Source organism: Schistocerca gregaria, chromosome 4, assembly GCF_023897955.1.
Source record: "Schistocerca gregaria isolate iqSchGreg1 chromosome 4, iqSchGreg1.2, whole genome shotgun sequence".
Classification (NCBI taxonomy): Eukaryota; Metazoa; Arthropoda; class Insecta; order Orthoptera; family Acrididae; genus Schistocerca; species Schistocerca gregaria.
The window spans coordinates 420,024,321-420,048,951 of NC_064923.1; the positions used below are offsets into that span (position 1 = coordinate 420,024,321).

General features: G+C 40.8%; 1 protein-coding gene across 2 annotated transcripts in view; it reads right to left on the reverse strand.

Annotated features, from left to right (window-relative positions):
• The window catches only part of LOC126267160 (GON-4-like protein), a 177,936-nt gene that overhangs the window by 14,225 nt on the left and 139,080 nt on the right, over nt 1-24,631 (reverse strand). For both annotated transcript variants that reach the window (XM_049972107.1, XM_049972108.1), the window contains 2 exons: nt 15,881-15,907; nt 897-1,070 (listed from right to left, as the gene is read on the reverse strand). In XM_049972107.1, the coding sequence (XP_049828064.1) occupies nt 897-1,070; nt 15,881-15,907 (201 nt within the window). The remainder of the gene's footprint in view (nt 1-896; nt 1,071-15,880; nt 15,908-24,631) is intronic.

The window sequence follows — 24,631 nt, forward strand, 5'->3', positions numbered from 1 at the left end:
GAGGTGTAAACTCTGGCGCATGAGACGATACATGGACGTTGGCGTCATTTGGACCGCAGCTGCAACATGGCGAACGGAAACCCGAGGCCGCTGTTGGATCACCTGCTGCACTAGCTGCGCGTTGCCCTCTGTGGTTGCCGTACGAGGTCGCCCTACCTTTCCAGCACATTCATCCGTCACGTTCCCAGTCCGTTGAAATTTTTCAAACAGATACTTTATTGTATCGCTTTTCGGTCCTTTGGTTACATTAAATCTCCGTTGAAAACTTCGTCTTGTTGCAACAACACTGTGTTCTAGGCGGTGGAATTCCAATACCAGAAAAATCCTCTGTTCTAAGGAATAAACCATCTTGTCCACAGCACACTTGCATGTTGTGAACAGCACACGCTTACAGCAGAAAGACGACGTACAGAATGGCGCACCCACAGACTGCGTTGTCTTCTATATCTTTCACATCACTTGCAGCGCCATCTGTTGTTGAAAATTGTAACTACTGTAATTTCGAAAGTTTGTCCGCCTGAAAATGTACTGTTATCCCAAGCATATTGCAACAAACAGTGTATTTCTATCGCTGCTCGTTTAGTTTTTATTGCCGTTTCAAATATACCGGTCATTTTTGAAACACCCTGTAGCTTGTAATGTACAGACACCATTTTGAAACTGTCCTGCAGCTACACTATCTGTTGGAAGTGACGGAAACTTGATGTGCTCAATCAGGAGACTTCAAATAATCCATATGTAACATTTCACATTTTTTTAACATTGTTTTCGGCTGAAAAAATCCAATGTGGTGCATTACTTTCTGAGCAACCCTTATATAATGAACAATTAATTCTTCTCTATTTTGAAGTATTATAAATGTAGCACTAACAACAAATATTTACAAAAATACTAACTGTTCTTCACCACGAACAAAGCAAGGCCTAACAGGGCCGTCACAACGAAAGGGTTGGGGCGGCAACAATACTGGATACATGAAAACTTTGCTATTACTCACGACCTCCATCATTTTTGCAGGAAACTCACACATACTTAGATATGCCTTTTTCTTGACATTTTTCAACCACAATCTGAAAATAAAGTAATACAAACTTTTAAAAAAAATTATGTTACTAATTTTCACTATCAAACAAAATAAATATAGGTCCTAAATAGACATATTTCTAATAACAATAGCTTCCCATATGTTTAACATAGAAACTCTCACAATTTCATTAAAATATTAGCACAAAGAGAGCATGTTATGCCAATTACTGCAAATAAAGCTGTTGTAATTACTAATGATTCTATTTACTAGCAGGCTTTCATCATGTAATCAAAAAATTTTAGTTTCTTTCTGCCCAAACTGTCATTAAGACTGACAGAACAGAATTCATTTGATACTTATTATTGTAACTGGCCCCTAACCACAGCACATCAGCCACCATCGTCAACCCCATGTCCTGCAGGTCACCTAGGGGCTGGGCCATAGCCAATTTCCCCATCTGAGGCACCAATTTCCTGCTACACTCTGCACACACGAGTAGCGGCACTGTAATCATGGAACAATTTTCTACATTCATGGTCATGTGGCTACACAGTTCTGTGCACAAAATTTAGTCACTGTTATCATCATCACGTGATTAGGTGCATAGCAATCCACCTACCTTTACAGGCCATGACGAGGCTACCAACATCAAGATGGTTCTCCGCTCTGGGCAATTACACCAGCCACCTGCCGCTCATCAGTCAGAGCCTCATATCAATCTTAATGATAGTCGGTACTGTCACATACTTGGGGACCACCATTGGTCAAGCAATCACTTCCATTGGCCCCCATGCCTGCTGACACTATCCCTGGTTCATTCGCTCAACACCAGCACATTTTACTGACACTGTCACTTCCCAGGCCACCCCGCTGATAAAGCGCTCCTACCTGATGCCAGCAACATTCTTGCCACCCGTCAGCCTCACCATGTCCCGTTCAGTTGTCGGTGATCAAACTTTGCCACCATCTCTCAGCTATCGACACTGTCAGCCTTGCTACAGCTTCAATCACTATTCTGGGACCAGTACAGATCTAGAAGTGTCTTTCCTGCTATAATGTCAGATGTTATATATTGTTCACCTTACACAATAAACCCTTGTATATGTCACTGGGATCTAGAAGTGTCTTTCCTGCTATAATGTCAGATGTTATATATTGTTCACCTTACACAATAAACCCTTGTATATGTCACTGGGAACTCCCTTTCCCCTTGTCACTGTGCAAGGACATAAAAAGCTAATGACATGATGTTCCAGCCCCAATGCAACTCATCAATTGCAGGTGTGGTTGTTTACTACAATTCAAGGTGCCTCACCTCATTTGCCACTGCTGTCCATCTCTTGGACATGATGCCTGTCATCCAAAAGGCTGATGACGTGGATTGCACCTAGCTCCTAGCTTATCCAGCAACCCAAGAGGTGTGGCTGTTCTGCTGGTGGATGCAGTGGATGCAATCTGTAAGGCCGCTGATGGCCGGAGACACAGTCACCCCACTGGCGACTCCTATGTGTGAGCTACGCTCCCTTCAGTCACTGAAGTGTACTGTCCCGAAACACATGTCCTCCCTATGGTGGCTGATGCTGGTTGAGCCATGCTACCATCTGACGGTGTCCCAGAGGAAGGAAGAAGTGTTTTGGTGCACATTGTTCAAAATGAAGTTCCACATGAGACAATCCCTACATGTTCCTTTGTTGACCTGATGACATCATCAATTGTGACAGCAGTATGCACAGGATCATCAAAATTAAACCATGGATTAATGGAAACATGCAGCCTGGTCTGATGCATCATGTTTCTTGTTACATTCAGTCGATGGTTGTGTCTCAGCATCCAGGTGAGTGGCTGCTTAAAATATGCACTGTGACACGAAGCCAGGCTTGCAGGAATGATATGAGAGTCATTCACATGGGCTTCCATGGAACCTGTGCCAGTAATCGAAGAAAGCATCACAGCTGTGGACTACATGAACTCTGTTGTGGGCCTCCAGCAGCCCCTCATGCTTTGAGGTGTTCCCCGACAATGATGGCACCTTTCAGCAGGATAGCTATCTGCGTTGCTAGGTTACAGTAGTTTGAGGAATGTAAGAGTGAAGATTGGTGCCTCAGCCATCAAATTCACCTGATCTAAACCTCTATAAGCATATCTGGCATGCTCTTTGGCATCAACTCCAAGCTCAAAAACAACCTAACCATAATTTACAATAATTTTGGGACATGTGAACGAAATTCTGGTGAAACAAACTTCCAGAGATCTGAAAAGGACTTGTTGAATCCATAACTTGCAAAATCGCTGCTGTTTAGCATTCCAGTAGTGACCAACATACTATTAAGCAAGTGGTGATATTGCTTTGGCTCATCAGTTTACATTTGCATTCCCAAGGTACAAAAACACATAACACAGATATTTTGTTTCTACATAAGCAGAAATGTAGTCCATATTTTTTCGGTATGAATTGAGTTAACATGCATCTTGTTTTGCTTGGTACAGGTGTTTGTAAATGTTCAATTTTATCATTTTCAATGGTTACATTTTCCCCAGCATGCTAAAATGACAGTTCCAACAACACTCTCTTAAAATTTAAACAAAACGGAAAACATATAGTTTGCAGGCAAAGCGCTACAGCATTCTATCAAAATGGAAACATAAAATAGGGGTCCGCTGGCTCTTTCTAGGGGGTCCGTGGCCACCCTTTACCAAATCGTGTAATATAATGAGTAAAATTATTGAATAAAAATGTGAAAATCAAATTCATCACTTTTTTTTTCCATGTGAAAAAATGTGTAGTTTTACTTCAGGTCGTATTCCCAACAAGCCTATGCGGTTCCTTAAGTGAGAATGCATACACAGTTTAGTGCCGGAGAATGCAGCTTCCCTAATAAACTGTTTCACAACAATACGGGGGTTGTTTGTGCACCAGCTCACGTCGGTAGATGCGCTGAAACCTTTTACGCATGCGTGGAGCGAGCTTTGTCGACCAATCACAGCACTCGCTGGCCCCAAGCATCATTAAATGTTAAACTTGATTTGTCAGTGCACTACTTATTTCATAAGTTGATTTTTAACCTTCAAGTTGTTTTCATTCGTCTCTAAATCAAAGACTATTGATACTTCGGCCCGTGGGAGGGTGGGGGTTGGGGGGTGGGGGTGGGGGTCGGGGTGGGGTGGGGTGGGGGGGTGCTGGATCACAGGGGTCCGCCATGGATTTTCGACTGAAGAAGGGGTCCACCAGCTGAAAAGGTTGGGAGGCCCTGCTCTACAGCAAACTTTCCAACATGTGGCCAAACACCACTTAATGACGAGGGGTTTGTGCAAACAACATTGCTGACATAAACGATGGCCGTCTTCTTTTACAATTCCTCATGTGACACTATAAATCACTGTTCAAGCACCAATGATGGAGACTTGGCAATAATGATTTAATCTCTCAATTGGGCTCTATAACATGGGCTCAGGATCTGCTGTAGGGCTGCACCACGCTCTACAAACTGGACTTGCGCAGGCACATTGCCTTGCCAAACATGCCCTCCACTGTGATTTTGGGGTGCCTCGCGGTGCTGCACTGCCTGTTCTATGAGTGGCTCTTTGCCATGCTATCAGCAACATTTGAGAAGCTCTACAAAATGTATTAAGGGTTGGTATCGGCCAGAAGTGCAGCACTATCAAGTATAAGTGTTATCTAACAGATGTCACTTGCATTTCTGTTATGTGGAATAATTATTTTGTCAGGTAGCAGACACACTGTTCAGGCAGGAGAGGCTTGCGTTCCAAATTCAACTTGTTGAAAGGTCACTTGGAAAAATATACTACATTTCCTCTTAGCGAAGAAAAGTGGGTCACCCTTGCCACGTGTCAGCCCCAACATGATCAGTGAGACAACACCTTCCTAGACATATTCCTTCCACTGAGAAGAAACGTGCACCAACGAGACACTGTACAGCGTGATACACCAACAAAGGTGTCATGGAAAGAAAATAAGAAGGGAAACGTGTTTGTTGTGAAGAGTGTGATATTGGACTATGTGCAATACCTTGTACTGAATTGTACCACACACACAAAAAGAATTTTAAATAAACATTGTACACATGTAGTGTATACGCATTAATTCCTCCAATAAAATCATTCCTGACACTATCAAAATAAATCGCAAGTAATTTGCTTATTTTCATAATACATTATTGTTACCAAGAGCTGCAAATTGTTGATAAATTGCCATTGCAACAATCCCTTGGTTTAAGAAAAGTTCATTGAATTGTGGCAAATTACACTGTGCTGCAAGAAAGCACCACAAGGCATGTCAATAATAACATGGGCAAGAATAGACAACAGTGTGCGTAAACCACCACAGCAACATCACCACAGCAGTGGTAGGTTACCATGGCAATGACCACTGCTCGGTGCAAAAAACCAGCAGGGTCAAAGGGATTAACAATCTTGCACTCTGTTTCATTCATAGCAACCACAATGAACGTGGGTCTGTTGAAATGATTAGTGTATGTTCTGATATGAATCAGCAATTGGCTCCTCCTTTACCAGGTTCTCTTCATTCACAATATAAACATCTCTGGGCTAAAACAGTTTTAAGTACCAGATAAACCAATTTTCAATTCTGCATCTAAATTTTCCACGTTTGATAAAGTTTTTTTTTGTATTAATGTTCATGTTAGCAATGTATGTCTGAAGAGTTCTTTCTTGCATGGCATCTGTCCATCATCGAAGGATGACAGTATAGTATAGTTGGTTCAGACTCTGCAACATCTGCTATGGCTGAAAAGTCCCATTCGAGAATGGCAGTCACTACTGCAGTTTGGATACTTGAAATGTGAAAGACTTCTACCAGAGGCTGCTCTCCCCTTCCGTCTTGCCCTCTTCCTGATGTCTTCTTGCATGTGTTCATTCTCTGGAAGTTCAACCCCATTGTGCAAAGCTTGTCATCGCTTGACATGGTCACCAGCTGTATTTTCCCACTGACTTGGATTGATGCTGGCCTTGGTCAGATTTCTCTTGCAGACATCCTTGAAGTGAAGGTGTGATCTTTCTACTGGCCTCACCCTCCTGAAGTTCTCTGTACAGTACTTTTTTTCATATTCGCTCAGAATCCATGTGCCTGACATGTCCCAGCCACCTTAGACGTCGGTGGCTCAGCAGTGCATGAATGCTGATTGTGCTTGTGAGCCGTAATACTTTGGTGATGGGTACTTTATTCTTCCAAGAAAAGGATTCGTGTTTAGCAAGAGTTGTCCATGTCTCACAGCTATACAAAAGGGTGCTGATAACACAAGCATTATATACTTGCAATTTAGTTTTTAATGTGAGTAGTTCATTCTTCCATACTCTGTTTTTCAATCTACCCATGACATCCGATGCTTTTGCAATTCTGTTGATAATCTCATTGTCCACAGACAACTTGACAAACAAAGTAGGAGCTAACACACACCCCTGCTTTGCATTGCTATTTACAGGGAATGATTCCCATGTTTTGCCTTTGAAACAGACTGTTGCTTGCATTTTCTAATGGAAAGAGACAGTTATTCATAGTCGTCTAGGTGGGCATCCAATCTTCTGCAGCAACTTGGAGAGCACAATTCTGCTCGGTAAATCAAATGCTTTGACCTCGTCAAGTTGCTACAGAAGATTGGATGCCCAACTACACTACTTCCAAGAGAAAATGCAAGCAACAGTCTGTTTCAACGGCAAAAAATAGGAGTCATTCCCTGTAAATAGCAATGTAAAGCAGGGGTGTGTGTTAGCTCCTACTCTGTTTGGCATTTTCTTTTCCCTTCTGCTGAGATTTGCTTCTGACGACTGTGAGGATGTAGTGTATTTACATACAAGGTTTGACAAAAATCTCTTCAACATTGTCCATCTAAGGGCCAAGACCTAAGTGAATACAATTGTGATTCACACATTGTTACATGCAGACAATGCAGCTCTGGTAGCAAACTCGAAGATGAGCTGCAGTATCTAATCAACATGCTATCACATGCATGTGGAAAATTTGGTCTTACCATCAGCCTCCAGAAGACTAAGATCATGGCACAGGGAACCACCAAACTTCCATCCATCAGCATTGACAGCAATCCTCTCTAGGTAATTGATGATTTTACCTACTTGGGATCTATAATATGTAGCAAGTTGTCTGTGGACACTGAGATTATCAACAGAATTGCAAAAGCATCAGCTGTCATGGGTAGACTGAAAAATGGAGTATGGAAGAATGAACTATTCACATTAAAAACTAAATTGCAAGCAATATGCAGTCCGCTGCTCACGGTACTTCTCTTGCAGTTGTCATAGAGAAAAAAATCATGTCCACAGTTGATCAGTCAGGTCTGAAGTCACACTGTGATTCTGGGCAGATTCTAGATGCTAGGAATTGCAGTCGCATTAGGATGACCCTTGCATAAACCTTTCCAGCTACACTCAACAGTGAAATGCCTCTGTAATTGTTGCAATCACTTCTGTCTCCTTTCTGTTTATACAAAATAACAATCTTTCTACTTCGCATACTTAGTGGGACATAGACTCTTCCCAGATGGTTGTGAGAGGTGAAGGTAGGTACTGTAGAAGGACAGGCTTGTTATATTAATAATCTCTGCAGGGATCCCGTCTTCATGTGGAGCCTTTCCATTAGCTAGGCAATCTACTGATCTGCAGAGTTCTTCTAGTGGGCATTGCATCAAGCTCTTCCATAACTGGCATTTGTTTGGTGGCATCAAGTGCATCCTTGCTTACTACATTTCCAGCTGCATACAGCTCGATGTAGTGTTCAACCCAGCACTCCATCTGCTTGCCTTCATCAGTAATAACTTCTCCTGTCTTCATCTTCAGAGGAGCTGTTTTTATGACAGTTGGACCATCTGCTTTCTTAATACCATTGTACATTGCCTCATTGGCTCCATAATTGGCAGCTTTCTGTATATCTGCACATAAATTTTGCCATAGTTATTTGTGCTGTGCCCTGTTCTTTGTTTCTCATCAGTCATCCCGAGTTCTTCCATTTGGGTTTCTTTTATAAGCAAGCAGCGCTTTCTGTTTAGCCTCAATGACTGGTTCCATCTCCTCCAAATTTTGCTCATAACTGTCTGTGTTTCTAATCTTTTTCATTCCATAGGCCAATATTACAGAGTTGTACACGGCATCAGAAAATTGTGTTCATTTGTTATCAATATTCATTTCTGTTTGTGTGTTTCTTGATAAAGCACTTTCAAAACTATTGGAAAATTCTTGTTTTCATTGGGAGGTATGAACATGACGCGTGTTGATCTGCAGTTGACCTCCCTGTTAAGCGCGGTGATAGTTCTTAGGGATGAGGCTCAATCTGTTCGCCACCAAAGCATGGTCAGTGTTGCAGTCATCGCTGTGATAGCTTCATGTCAGTAGGAAATTTTTTAGATCTGTACACCTAGCTATGACAAAATCAGGTTGGTGCCAGTGATTAGAGCAGGGTTGTCTTCTGGTCACCTTGGGTCCATCTTTATGTTGGTAATATGTGTTTGTGATACACAGGCCATGAAAGTGGCACACGTCTAGCAGCCTCTGGCCATTATCACTTATTTTTTCCACTGCATGATGATTCAGGCAAGTCAGCCACATGACATTATCTGACCCAACTTGAACATTAAAGTCACCTAGAATATATAGTGACTCTGAGCCAGGCATTTTGGCTATTCTGTCGCTGAATAAATCATAAAACAAATCCTTCTATTCTACACTGGATGATAAGATGGGAGCATACCTATTAAAGATGGTGATAGTTCCACTTGAAGAGCATACTTGTAAAGTAAGAATCTGCTCTATTCCACCAGACGGTGGCGCAATACTGTTCAGGAGGGTGTTTTTAACCGCAAATCCTTCACTGTGTAGTCTTGGCTCATCTTGTGACTTCCCCTGCCAGAAGAACGTGTAATTAGCTTCTCTAATAGAACATCTGTCTGGTAGCCGCATCTCCTGTAGTCCCACAATGTCCAAATTCAAGCAATGTAGCTCCCTATCAATAACTGCAGTCTTACGAATAAAATCAACCTCTTGGGTATCGCCAATGTATCTTGGACACACAGTTTTGACATTTTGGGTAGCAATATGAAATGGCAGTTAGTTTATTATTTCCTTTTTGTTTTTCATAGGCGTACTTCATCTACCCACTTGAAGATCACTTCTAAGCTCCACATACCCTATGAAGCAGGCAGGTAGTGGCGGGACAACACCTTATTGGCTGGGGGCTTACGCCAATCAGACAGAGCTTATAACTGGTGACTGCCACTTCCCGTGTTGTTCCAGTGTCTTTAGACGTCGCAGAAGTGTCCTCTCCAGGATGCTACATGCCTGGGCAATAAATATGATGACACGTGAGTCACCCATGCATCACGGTCTCCCTCTCAACCTAAATGATAGTGTCCAGAGGAAAGGCAAACCAATACATCGGGTATCACTTCGGTTGCAGGACTGCCATGAGGGGACATAGTATGCCTTCCAACCGCCTTTGGAGCCCCACTCCAGTTTTTCTTTCAGAGTTTTCTCCCATAGCCTTTGTCCCTGCCAGGACTAACCACAAGGCAGTGGTATGTAAGATACTCCTGGGAGAAAATAACTATAATATTGATGTGTGAAGAGTGACAAACTGAAGCACATTCATCGCAGGAAACAAAAGTGAATATTTTCTAATTACTAATTACTGTCACCTCATTGTTGGATTATTTACAATAACTCTTTACTTATAAGCACATTTGACATTTGAGAAGTCAGGCAATTGATACGCACCAAAGCAAGACTGAAAAATTTGCTAAGCAACCAGATTTTGTACCTATCAGAGCTAACCACTCCTGAAAACAAACAAACACACACACACACACACACACACACACACACACACACACACACAGAGCTGCATTGTCTCATTTGACTACATAGTATAACCACAGCAGCATAACTGGAGTGATAGGTTGAGCTGGGTGAGGGAAGAAAGGAAGTGGGGAGGGTGGGGAAGGGGAGGAAAGGTTGGAGCAAAGTGTGGCTGATGACTGGGAGGGAGAGAAACCAAGCAGTTGGGAAAGGTACGGCATGCTTCAGATTTTGCCTGGTGCAGGCAGAGTTACTTCTTTTGACAGATAATGAACTGAGGAGTGGATTTGGGAGGGGGGGGGGGGGAGGAGGTGGAGGAGGAGGTGGAGGAGGAGGAGGAGTAGGAAGAGAGAGAGAGAGAGAGAGAGAGAGAGAGAGAGAGAGAGAGAGAGAGAGAGAGAGAGAGGGGGGGGGGGGTGTAGAATGAATAAAATGGGGTTGGTTACTTGGAGATTAAGCAACCAAATTACAAGGTCATTAGTTGCTCATTCATGAAACAAATCCAAAGAGAATAGTGGCTAACCAGAAGTAAAAACTGTTTAAAGTGTGTTATTAAGTCATGCGGGGAAATAGGACAGAAAAGTCCAAAACATTGAGAATGCTAAGAATTTAAAATACTTACATAAATCAGCTCAAAATCATGTCAATTTGTAGGTCAGAGGGAGATGGGGTCTCCTTGAGGCATAGAAGTGTGGGATATGGGGACAGGTTTGGATGTGGATTTTGGATGGGCTAGCAGAGATCGAGGCCATGATTTGAGTGGTTGAAGGATATGCTTTAAGGACAATTCCACCTATGTAATAAAGAGTTGCTGATATTTGGGGGAGGGGGATAACACGAGCTGTGAAGCAGCCATTGAAATATGAGCATGTTGGCCTCAGCATTGTGTTACCGTTCAGAGGTTAATCTGCACTTTGCCAAAGTTTTAAGGTGGCCATTCATTCAGATGGCTGGTTGGTTGGTGGTTATGCCCACATAAAAGAGCTAGTATATGACCTGACTCCATTCACAGACGGCCTTGCTTCTGATACAATAAGATATGTGTGACACAACTGGAATGTTGGGTGGGAGCATCGGACAGGTCTTACACCTATGTCTTCCACAGGGCTAGGGTCCATATTGCATGGGACTGGAAGTAAGTGTGTCATACAGAAGAACCAGTGCATTTTGCAAATTGAGGAGGAGGAGTTTAGTGTTTAACATCCCGTCGACAACAAGATCATCAGAGACAGACGACAAGCTCAGATTAGGGAAGCATGAGGAAGTAAATCAGCTGCGCCCTTTCAAAGGAACCATCCCGGTATTTGAATGAAGCTATTCAGGGAAATCATGGAAAACTTAAATCTGTGTGCTAACCACTACACCACCTTGTTTGGTATTTTGTAGTCTGAGTGGACAATGCAGTTTGTGGGTGTGTATGATGTTACTCATTTCTGGGCACAATGGTAAGTAGTTGAAGCTTTGGTAAAGCATGTGGTTAACTTGTTGCAGTGTGGAGTGATCTTGAGTATTGTGGTGGTGTTCCTTTGGAGTTGGTTCACAGGTTTAGTCTGACGATTGGGGGCATGTGTGAATATGACAAAGCAGATTTATTTGATGTGGAGGGTAATATCTGCCTGTGAAGACTTTAATAACACCTTCAGCATAGTGACCAAGGTATTGTTCCAACACTGCAGATGGGTGAATTACAAGGGATCACACTACATGGGAGACAGTATTTGCAAGACACAGTTACTTTGCAGCCCCCATTACCTAAAGCCAATCTCTCAAACTCAATCCGTCGTCCAAAAACTGGAAGAGCACTCCTACAGTTATCCAATTTTCTAATGTCCTACTCCCAGCTCAAAATACCACTGCCCAATAATATTGATCATACAGCCTTGTTGACGTCTTACATCTGCCACATTTCCAAAAAATCCCTTTCAAGGCTCCACAAAGTAAAGGATCCAAACAAACCCAAATTACTGTTGCAACCTATCTACAACAATTTTCCAATTCCACAGAATATTCAGCCCTATCCAAACATATACCCTTCACCCACACTCAAAGTCAAACATGCTAGACTGTTCAAAGGCCTATTCTTCTTCTCATAAATCCTAAAATGGAGACATATTTTTTCCACTAGCCCCTCTGACCAAAACCAACTGAAACAACCTCTGAACACTGAACCTTCATTGAATTATGACCTGCTCCAACTCCTACCCAATAACCCTCTGGTACCATTCAGAGTTTTTGAACTTCCAACCTAGACTTACCATCCTTTTCTAGGTACCTTCCAAAAAACAAAAACCTTTTGGCAGAGTAATCCACAACACAGTAATCATATTCTCAGCAAATAAAGACTGCGCAACAGTTGTAATGAACCAAAGCGATTACCTGACAGAAGGTAACTGTCTTCTACTTACAACCCCTGCTGCATTAGCTCCAGTTCTTAAACAAATCCTTAAGCCCATCCCAGAACAACTCCCCCAAATCCACTTCATCTTCAATCTAACTACCCTACATAACATACTTCCATCTCCTATATGCTCCCCAAAATCAAGAAACCTAACCCTCCTGGATGCCTCACTGTAACTAGTTACTACTGTAGTGCCCCCAGAATTTTACGAAAGTCTGGAGACACTTGTGTTCCAGCCGCTTCGAACACGCGTTATTTTAAAGCAAGGTGTAAGGATGAGCATGGGATACTGCACCCATTTATTGTTTGTAGAGGCGAAACTGGAAGGGAGATAATTTGTCGGCGCTAGCAAGTGTTCAGCGCGACCTGCCAAGAATAAGCAAATACAACCCGGAAGCTCCGTGGCCAGCTGCAAAGAGTAATGTAGCAGAGTATTGTTAAAAAACAAATGGAGAGACTCGAAATAGTGACTGTTTATTATACGTTGAACTGCTGTTGAGAGTACGTGGACTGGAGGTGGATAGTGAGCCACAATAAAAGCTTATGTATTGTGTTCAAAAATGTGTAATTAACTGAGTCTGGGTGCCCGGTAATGTGTGGGCTTACGTCATAAAATTTAGTTGGTTTTTTTTGTACAAAGTAGAAATAAATATGTTCTGGTGCATTGAATGATATTCCAAGAGTAGCATATTTTTTAAATGAGAAGAGAGAGAGCGAGAGAGTGAAAATTTCCCCTTCCTAGTAGTGAAATCTTTGGAGAAGCGTCCGGGGCTAGCAGAAGACATCGGCACTGCAAGAAAGCAGAACCAGCATTCTTCAACAAGTAAGTCAACAAAAATGCTTAAGCTGTATAGAGGGAGCTTAACATTACACCGGGTCACTGCAAGAACGTGGTGACTGTAAAGAAAGGACCTGAGAAAAAAGGGGAAATATTAAAGAAGAAGCTATACTAAAAAAAAAAAACACCAGTTGGAAGTTGCCATAGCAACCGATAACAGCGAGGCTGAAGAGCAATTCCACTTATCTAGAAATATCGTGTTAATAAATGGTGCAATGATTAAGGGAATCAAGAAAACTGCACAACACTGCAGATAGTCTCAAATTGCCAATGCTGCCATCTACAAACACTGCCGCCGCCACACACCAATGCCGCCGCCACCGCACACCAACACCGATGCCGCCGTCTACCTACATTGACACCACCATCCACCAACGCCAACACCGCCGTACACCAACGCCGACACCGCTGTCCACAAAAGCCCATTACACCAACAACCTGAAAACAGCTTTCGCATCCCGCAACTACCCTCCCGACCTGGTACAGAAGCAGATAACCAGAGTCACTTCCTCATCCCCTCAAACCCAGAACCTCTCACAGAAGAACCCCAGAAGTGCCCCACTTGTGGCAGGATACTTCCCGGGACAGGATCAGACTCTGAATGTGGCTCTCCAGCAGGAATACGACTTCCAAAAATCCTGCCCCGAAATGAGATCCATCCTTCATGAAATCCTCCCCAGTCCACCAAGAATGTCTTTCCGCCATCCACCTAACCTTCGTGACCTCTTGGTTCATCCCTATGAAATCCCCAAACCACATTCCCTACCCTCTGGCTCCTACCCTTGCAACCGCCCCCGGTGTAAAACCTGTCCTATGCACCCTCCCACCACCACCTACTCCAGTCCTGTAACCCGGAAGGTGTACACGATCAAAGGCAGAGCCACGTGTGAAAGCACCCACGTGATTTACCAACTGACCTGCCTACACTGTGACGCTTTCTATGTGGGAATGACCAGCAACAAACTGTCCATTCGCATGAATGGACACAGGCAGACAGTGTTTGTTGGTAATGAGGATCACCCTGTGGCTAAACATGCCTTGGTGCACGGCCAGCACATCTTGGCACAGTGTTACACCATCCGAGTTATCTGGATACTTCCTACCAACACCAACCTATCCGAACTCCGGAGATGGGAACTTGCCCTTCAGTATATCCTCTCTTCTCCATATCTGCCAGGCCTCAATCTCCGCTAATTTCAAGTTGCCGCCACTCATACCTCACCTGTCTTTCCACAACATCTTTGCCACCACACTTCCGCCTCGACTTACATCTCTGCCCTTACTCTTTGCCTTTAAATATGTCTGCTTGTGTCTGTGTATGTATGGATGGATATGTGTGTGTGTGTATGCGCGAGTGTATACCTATCCTTTTTTCCCCCTAAGGTAAGTCTCTCTGCTCCTGGGATTGGAATGACTCCTTACCCTCTCCCTTAAAACCCACATCCTTTCATCTTTCCTTTTCCTTCCCTCTTTCCTGACGAAGCAGCCGCCGGTTGCGAAAGCTCGAAATTCTGTGTGTGTGTTTGCGTGTTTTATTCATTGTGCCTATCTACCGGCACTTTCCCGCTTGGTAAGTCTTGGAATGTTTGTTCTGAAATAGATATTAAGCTAGAGATATCGAGTCAAATAAGTTTCTGATAAATAATAAGATTGTGCAGACCAAATAGCTCGAAGAAAAGAAATGAAGTTACAACCGTGGACGAAACATCTTTAGTTATTAAGGATATATAAGTGAGCTATAAGCAATGAACAAGCGAATAATTTAAGCAGGTAGGCTCAAGGACTCAGGAGGAGGAAAGGAGAGGTAGATAGAAATTTTACCAGGAAATTTTAAATAAAATAGTTTGCAGAGGAGTACAAAAGAGGCAAGACTATGAATCATTGTTAGAGAAGATAGGGAGGGCGCACCTGATATAGGTGAAATGAGAGAAAGAGAGGCAGGTAGGCAGACCCAGAGGAGGCTGACCTATACTGTGCGGGCATGGGAACCAAAAAGGGGATTGACTTGTGACAGTCACAAAAACCTGCTATATTCCTCGTCCCCTTATAACTGCTTTTAGTGTAAGCAGGTACCAGACATGCCTACTGAATGCACCCTGTGTTTCCTGCAGGAGAAGAAATCTGAGGTCTGAGAACGAATGGAAATCACTTAGAGTCATTGTTACTCAGGTGGAAGCTAATGAACTTTGGTGAGTGGAAGAGAGAAACAAACACAAACACAAACACACACAAACACACACACACACACACACACACACACACACACACACACACACACACACACACACACAAAGAGAGAGATTATGCCTACCCAATGAGACAGTCAACAATGACGGTAACCTGCCAAATCTCCAAATCTGGAGGATTGAACTCTCACTTTTTCATATGAGATTCACACATCAAATCCTGAGACACCTTTTCAATGAATACTTCATCACAGGCAACTGCAACCATAGGTAAGCATGGAATAATTAGCATGCTACTGATTTTCCACGCAAGCCAAGCACTCTGAGATGTACTGAGCAAGCGTTTAATTTCGCTTTTCGAAAGAAAACATAAGTATCATTATTATATTACCTTAAGCAGTACAGCACTCATCAATCATCAAAAGTAGTTGATAGGACAAAGCGTCACCACACTCAACTTGAGGCCAGCAAGGATCATCCCAACACAATAGATGCCCACCGTTGGGCCCACAAAATTACCCCTACATCAGATACAATATACAGTTCTGTCTTCTGTGAGTTTGGTTGAATATACTTCCAAAACACCTTCTTACCTTTTGTTTATCTGTGTCTGAATGAACCTGCAAATTAGAACAACAATAATTGTCAGAACCAGACACACACAAAAATAGTATAACACACAAACAGCACACATATCACATTGAAAGTAATACTTACCACCTACATAACACTTCATAGTATGTGAGTAATGTGTTACAAGTATGAAAACATAGGACTAAAGAGGTGATATCGAAATATCTTGAGTGCATATTTCGAGAAGTTCAGAATACTATGGAAATATTCTGTTATTATTCTACAACAAAACTTACAACTACAATTTGGAAAAAAAAGTTATTTTTATACATAGTAGTAATTCATTATGCCCCAGTTCTCATGTTGCTGAAGGAATATTTGATGTTGATGTCAACTAACATGAAGATATAGACATGAAATGAAAGGAGGTAAAGTGGCTGTGTATTCAAAGGTTGGTTTAAACATTATACTGCTTGGAATCTTATTTCCAAACTTTCACCTACTTGTGACAGAGTCACCAACTCAATTATAAGGAGAGGCAACATTTTATCATGGAAGTTTATAAATATCGCTTATTATGATGCGCACATGTTGTGTATTAACATCTTTAGAACAAATATCTTAGTGCTCTACTGTGAATGAGGTTGTTTGGTATCCAATGCTTAACACTCACATAGTGGAATACAATAATCTGGTGGATGAGGAGATCCTTCTAGGCCCTAAAGGCACACTGATAAAACATATGTCAATCAAGACAGAATGATACAGCCATCAGAAAACACCACTAAATAATACTGATGTTATGTCCTGGCAGTTTCCATCTGAACCTAGGACATTGCCAGCCAGTTCTATGTTGATGTTTACTTGTGTGTGATTCTGCCCACATCAGTTTATTACAGGTATGTGTGTGGCACTACAAAAACAATGATGATTCATTGAATAAATAATTGCATTTTGAGTCTCCCATTTTTACCTAGGGATGAGACGTGTAAAGTTTATAACATTAAGAAATTAGCTGCAATACTGCAGTAAACACTTTACATTCAGTAGATTTCACAAGTTATTGACCAATCGCAGTTCAGGTTAGTGGTGTACTATTTTCCCACCAACAAAAGAACTCCACAGATGTTAAACATTTAATTACATAAAATATAATAATTTGAGAAGTAATCGATTTTTATTGATGGTATGTTTCTACAAGTATGGTAACTCAAAATTTCTTTTTACAGATCTGATAAGCCTCGATATGTGCACCATTAGTGGCAAAATAGACGTCTAATCTGTATTCCACTTCTCTCCAAGCTTTTTGCAGAATTGCAGCCATAACATTTGCGATAGCTGCATGGTTGTGAAGGCACAGATCTAATAGATAATGAACTGGTGCCTGGTACACTTGATTTTTGATAAACCCCTACAGAAAAATATCAAGTGACATAATAAAAGAGCTTCTAGGAACCCAAGCAATCAATGGATTATTTCTCCCAATCCAGTGATCTGGAAACTCAAGAGACAAGAAATCCCTCACAAAGTTCACCATCTTGTTGAAAGGTCATGTCACAAGAAAGATCGTATAGATTACTTTCACAGCAGCCTCTGGAACCACGTGCTTGGTGTGCTGGCCTGACATCAAAAGCAAAATCCCAGTTTCCTGAAGCTGTTTGTCCCATTTCTTGATTGCCATGTAAGTGTGAACATTGTCAGTTACTTGCAGTCCATGCTCACAAAGAAAACAAAGTCTGCTATGGAGCCTATATAACTACTGAGTGCATTTATGCTAAAAAAGCAGTCATGTGCATGTGCACATGGTATGAACTATCACAAGCAAACACAAAAATCATTTCAAGTTACCATGCTTGTAGAAGCAAACTGATAATGAATATCTCAATTACCTCTCAAGTTGCTATACTTTATATTATCATATGTTTAACCTGAATATCCTGCATTCCTGTAATAGACAATGCTATTAAGCAGAACTGTATATTATGCAGTGCATTAAACATTGCTAGTACTGCCACTGGAAAGGTGTTGTACAGTGCGGTTAATCACTGATCTGGCTTGTTATGTACACTTGCTACTAGTCTTGTAGTTGAGGATTTCCTGTGTTACTGATAGTGCCTTTAATGAATGGTGCTTTGTAAGATCTACTGGCTGAAAACTCATGGTCCTCATATTTTGGTAAACATGCATTTGCATTGATGCAGGTCCCCCCTTTATGCGATAGTTCTTACTACAGCCCTTCAAAGTAACAACACGTTCCCTGCAGAGTACTCCACAGCAAAAGTCTGTAACCCATTGGCTTAGTATATGTTTATGTTTCCTTTGGAATTAGAGAATTAGTACATTTCTACTTCTGGCAAGAACAGACAGGTGATTTCCCTGCCCTGCCCCCCCCCCCCCCTCCCATAAAAATTAGCAGCCACAATGGCCTTCTCAGCAGCTTTCCTTCTTTCACAGAAGATCCACTCACACTTCTCCAAATTGATTTTATACTATTGATTTTTCACTCCCACCCTTGTTCTGTCTACTGAATACAAAACCACAACTGTGTGTTACCAACTTAGAGGATTCACGAGAGTTGTTCTTTTAGTGATTCTACCTGGCACCCGATTTTGAAGCAGGATTTAAAGGTTGCCATGGCAATGTGTCTGATAAAAAAGCACTTGCTGAACTAACCCTTGCGTTGTATCCTTTATCTCTGGCTAATGTTTTCGATGGTTTCATCATTTTAGTTATGTCACTGTAATTTTACATTTTAAATACCTGGAGGACTCTACAGCTAGTAGAATAGCATCTCAGTTACCACTGGACTAGCTCCTGATACAATTCTGCACAAGATGCTGCCAGACTAGCCAACACTGCTTCTGACGAGACCATCACCACCAAGCCAACTCTGAGTCCTACCAGATTGTGCCTGCAGGACATCATCCCAACTGCGGTGTGAATTTCATGTCTCATTAGGAATAGTGAGTTTGATACAACTATTGGTTTTCCTGTCTAGTTGCTGCTGTCTCCTGTCCCTTGTCTCAACCTTGACCTCCACAAGTTCCATTTGAACACAAACTGCCTAGGCCATGTCATCTTAATTGACATCCAGGCCACTTCATTTGTTGACAGGAGTGGGATGGCACAAATAGAGGCAGCTCTTGTATCCTTCTGAGACCCACTACATTTGGTGTCACAACTGCTACTGATGAACTGCTGAGCTACATTTGATGGCAGAAGGGTCATATTACAGAAGAATTCACGAATAATGCCACCAATGGTCATTTGGGGTTTCTCATTGCCTGACATCAGCAACAGCAACAACCCAGAACAACAACAGTAGTTCCTTGGGAAGTAAAGGAGCTGCAGTTACCAGTGTCAGCCTGAACATATTTTAACTGCTTGTGGATTTCTTTTTTCTTTTGTTTGTGTCTTGTGTCTTTCTTCTTTTCCCTTCCTTATGGTAGTTTGCAACAAGCCTACATGCTGGATATAGATGTGACTTTATTCTGGGAAAAGAGATCAAGGCATGAGGCTATGAAACATGTAATATGTAGTCAGTGTAATCTACCAGGCCATACAGCTCCTTGTACAGAGTCCTATGATACTGTTAATGCAGGTGCATTGTGCCACACAGTGCAGAGAGATTGCTTGACTATACTGTAAGAAGCCTTGGCTTCTGTGAAAGGATAGACTTGTCAAAGGTCGAATTGTCTTGTTGGGTAATATTTAGTTGAATTCGCCCAATGGACGTTGAAGTTGTGTCAGAAAATATATTAGTTCTAAGTTGACAAAACCTACAGGGGTTTACATTGGTTGATGTTCAGAGTGCCCAAGTGGACTGTGTAGCTTTTTCTTCCTTTACTTTCTGAACTACATTCCTTTTACTTCAATCTACAATTCTTTTCTTTGGTTAGGTATGGAAAATCATAAGGGAAAATTAAAATTAAATGTAAAAGGCTCAGTAATGATAATTTTATTCCTCTATCAGAATTAGAAGTAAGAATTAACATCATCAGCATGCTAGCATTTATGGCAGGTGCTGCACAGTTACACCATTATCTTTAGATAGAATTTTTGACTTCACATCACATGACAGTTGGCTCAAAGCAGTGCACTAAGGAGCTGGACCCATCCAAGATACCAAACTGGCATAAAATGGTGTTATAGGCCATGGCACCATTAATTTACTGCAGTCAAAAAAAGTCCCTTGACTACAGCTAATGTGACACTGGAAAAACCGAAGATGGGCATTGGAACCATTGTAGTGCGGGATGGATAAATGAAGGAAGGAAGATTACAGTTTAACATCCTGTTAACAGTGTGATCATTAGAGAATGAAATAAAGCTCAGAGTATGGAAGGATGGGACAGGGAATTGACTGGGCTCTTTCCAAAGGAACCATCCCAGTATTTGCCTGGAGTGATTTAAGCAAATCGAGGAAAACCTAAATATGGATGGCTGCATGAGGACTTGGACGACTATCCTCCCTAATGCAAGTCCTGTGTGCTAACCACTGTGGCACGTCCCATGTGTAAGGACAAAAAGAAAAGCTGTGAGAAGAGGAGTAATCTGCAAACTGCTTATGATGTAATTTTATGTAGAAATATATGATTATGATTTAAGTGCCAACTGTGTAATCAGTAAGGGAGCACAGGAACAAGACACACACACACACACACACACACACACACACACACACACACACACACACACACAAACTCACCATCACACCATGACATTCGTGACCTGATCGTGGATTTCTTGGTAGAGGGGATTCGGATTTGTTACACTGGAGTGATATTTATTGTTGTAAAAATAACTGTGGGCATGCCTCAGGGAAAGGAAATGGGACCCTTGCTGTCCATGGTCTAAATACATATCTTCACATTTATGATACTAGAAGAGACTATTATTATCATCTGGACAGACATAACATAAAAAGTGCAGACAACAGTCTCTATTACGTGGGAATCAAATTTTATAAAAACTTCCACAAAATTTAAAAAGCCAAAGTGTCCTGAAGAAGATTTTTAATAAGGGTTGATTTTTTTTTGCTTTTGATTTTGTTTTTATTTATTTATTTTTAATTGAATTACAGAATTCAGAGGAGTAGAATACTTTTATTTGTACAAGTAATCAAACTGTATAATTGTTTACCTTTATTGTTTGTAACTGTTTGTGTAAAGTTATGAGACGAAGTGCAAAACATACCCACAATCCAAAACAAATCCTTGTATTTATCTGTGCAGAATAAATAAATAAAAATAAAAGAATGATGTCTATTAAAATCCTTGAAGACTACATTAAAACGTGACCTCAGACTTTTCATGGATAATGCAATTACCTGCAATGAGGTACTACCTGAAAAAAGCTGCACAACAATTTCTGGGCTCCATGCATTTCCAACTTTCTTTAACTGTTCAGAAATGTAAAACAGTGCACTTAACAAAACACAGAATGGTAGTATCATGTCAGGACAATATCAGTGAGTCACAACTGGAATCAGCCAGCTCATATAAATAATTGAATATAAGAAATTTTAAGTGTGCGACACAGAATGATCACACAAGTTAATCATAGGTAAAGCAGTTAGCATACCTTGGTGTGTCAGTAGGATGCTAGTACAATGCAGTCAGTACAGAAAAGGAGGCTGCTTATAAAACACTCACTGATGGGCAGCTGAAGATAGACCCCAACTAGCCTATGAAAAGCCTGCTTACAAAGTTACAAGAAGCAGTATTTAGTGAAGAATCTAGGAATACACCACTACCCCACATATCACCTAAGCAGGAGACATGTAGAAAAGGTTAGACTGGATACAAAGAGGCATTTAAACAGTCATCTACATGTAAATGGAATGGAAGGAGGCCCTAGTACCTGGTACAATGGGAAGTATCCTCTTTCATGCACTTCACAGAGTTTTTCTGAGTACAGCTCTGGATGTAGAAGTAGATGCAAAAGTACGTGCAGGAGCTCACTTTCCTCACTGAGGAAAAAGTTTTAACTACTGTTGCAACTGTGATTAATATAAAAGTTTGTAATAAACGGTATACGGGCAACAAGGTTTCATTAACAGATGAGACATAAAGTGTCCAGAATATCATTGACAATATAGAAATTTAAGTCATTACACTACAAACAGAATTCATGAGTACAACTGAGAATCAAATTAATACTGGTATCTGGCTTCTTACTCCAAATATCAAGAAGGCAACATGGTGACAGTGGTTTATTGAACACTGTACTCAGCATTTTTGAATGTAGTGACACATAAGGATTCCTACCATCTGAGAGTTTATAAGGGAACCATTTTATGGTGCCTACTGGTTAGTCTTGGCAGCATATCCATGAATGCAGAGGACATACAGACAGAAACGAATATAATCACGAAGGAAGTGATAGCAAATGGACACAGTGAAAGTGTTATGGACTAGTTTATGTGTAAAAAAAGAAGTAGAAGAAGAAGAAGAAGAAGAAGAAGAAGAAGATGATGATGATGATGATGACAATATGTTAATGTGCGTGCACAACAGCAAAGTCTTTAGCATAAAAAGAATAAACGAACGTGAAGAACGTGATGAGGAGGAGACAGACACAATGCTGTACTATGGAAAAAACATGGCAGAAAATCACAAAAACTTCTAAACCAAGAGACTGTTCAAAATCATGAAGGACATATTTAAATTGGAAAAACACTATAGCACTGTTAAGGCTGAATACAAATCAAACAGAAACTGACAGAAACATAAGCAAACCAAAATCAGCTTGTGGTGTCATCATACTTATTCAACCACTTTACGGAAAATGCAATAAAAACTTTTATATAGAAAGCACCAGAAATAAACAAAAATGGGAACATACACTGGTCAGATATCTGCATTACACAAGAACATTTCCTTACACCAAAAGTAACAGGGAGAATATGGTGAATAAGTGGTCAAATATTTAGAAAGAGTACCAGTTACGGGTTAATGTTAACAAGGGTAACATTGTCACAGTTACAAAATAAAAACAAAAAGTAGAAGCAAATATTAAAATTGGAACAAAAAAATTAAGCAAGTCAACAAAATTTTATTACCTACATTCACTCATTAATGATAACCTGCTCCATATGGGGTCAGAAGAATTGCTTTGGTTACAAGGTCATTTGTAGACAAGAAACAGTTTTCAACAAAGTTTTAAGCAATAAGAAATGAAGTATTCTCACAAAACATACTCTGGACTGTGTTACTACAAGGTTGTGAAAGCTGGACTCTATTAAAGAATGATGTACAAGTTAAGCAGTATTAAAAAGAAAAAGTGCATTAAAAGACATCAAAATAATCGGAAGAAGAAACTCATATTTCTTCAGGTACATTGTAAGGCATACTAGCTTTCTTAAAAACATTTCTGAGTGCAAGATTCTTGGTAAGCAAGGAAGAAAAACAAGAAAGAATACCATGGAAGAACTGTTGTATAGCATGGCATATTGAAAATACAAATAAATGAAGAGAGTTACAGACACAAGAAGTGAATAGTTGTAGTGATAAGGCATAATCTTCAGTAAATAGTGATGAACAAAGGTTAATTGGACCTTCTGAATCAATAACTTTACTAGATGCAGCTGTTGTAGAAAATTGGTATCAGAAAGAATAAATTTAATAAATGCAGCATATAAAAGGTACAATGTTTGGCATGCAATGGCAAGTATATTGCACATACTGAGAGAAGCTTTTTACATATAAATGACGAGCAAGAAGATATGTTTGAGCTACGTAATTATGACAAGTCCGGAGTGGCTAAGCATATGCCTAAAACAAGACAAGCTTTCAAAGAAATCAGAGAAGACTTTTAAACATGGAAGATACAAGAATGAAATTGGATGAATTAGAGAACATGATTCATACCAAAAAGTTTTATGTCATTTTAAATGAACAAGTGACGAATTCCTGGACATTTTGGTATTGGTATGGGGTTCTTTGATTGGAGGTGACATATTTTTGAACTGAGAGATCAACACTACAAAGGCAGTTTAACGTGAAGTTGAAATTAGCATATACTCGTGAATAAAAGGCCTCTGGGGTCCAATATCAAGCAACCATAGCCTCGACAAGCAGTGATCAGAAGAAAGGATACAAAACAAAGATTTGGTATTTTCAGAGAACAACAAAAGCAATTAGTTGGCATTGGTCTAGATTTTATGATGTGATGATAAAACCAGGTCTTTAATGGTATAGTTTCTTGGACAAAATCTAAGGATTAAAGGTTTCACTCTCAATGGATGTTGATGTTAGAAGTGTAGCACAATTTATGTTACAGAACGCTATAATTATGTGTAAATGCTCAACAACTGTACCACAAATCTGGTAAAATGGATAACATTAAAACAAACCTCCTTTCCAATAGCATCTACTCACTTACACACTTAAACCAGCTCCACACTCTCTTTCTAATTTTTGTGATCCATCCATCCGCATCTGCTGTAGTCTTTTCCCGTATCTTTCACCTACTCTGGCTTTCCAGCTTCCCTTACTTTTCTCCTTCAATATTTCTCCTAGTGGTTCCCAACTCATCACTACCTCACAGCATAGGCACTTGCCCCCTCCCTCTGAGTGCATCCCACATACGCTACACCAATAAAATCTTTTTTCAATCTGATCCCACTCTCCCCACCTAATACCTCCTCCATCTTGCACATCCATTCCATGCATCATTAAAATTAGAAAAGGAAGATAAAGTGCAGTCTAATTAATAGTTTATGCTATCAGACACTGAAAGTAGTATACGAATTTTACTATTTGGACATC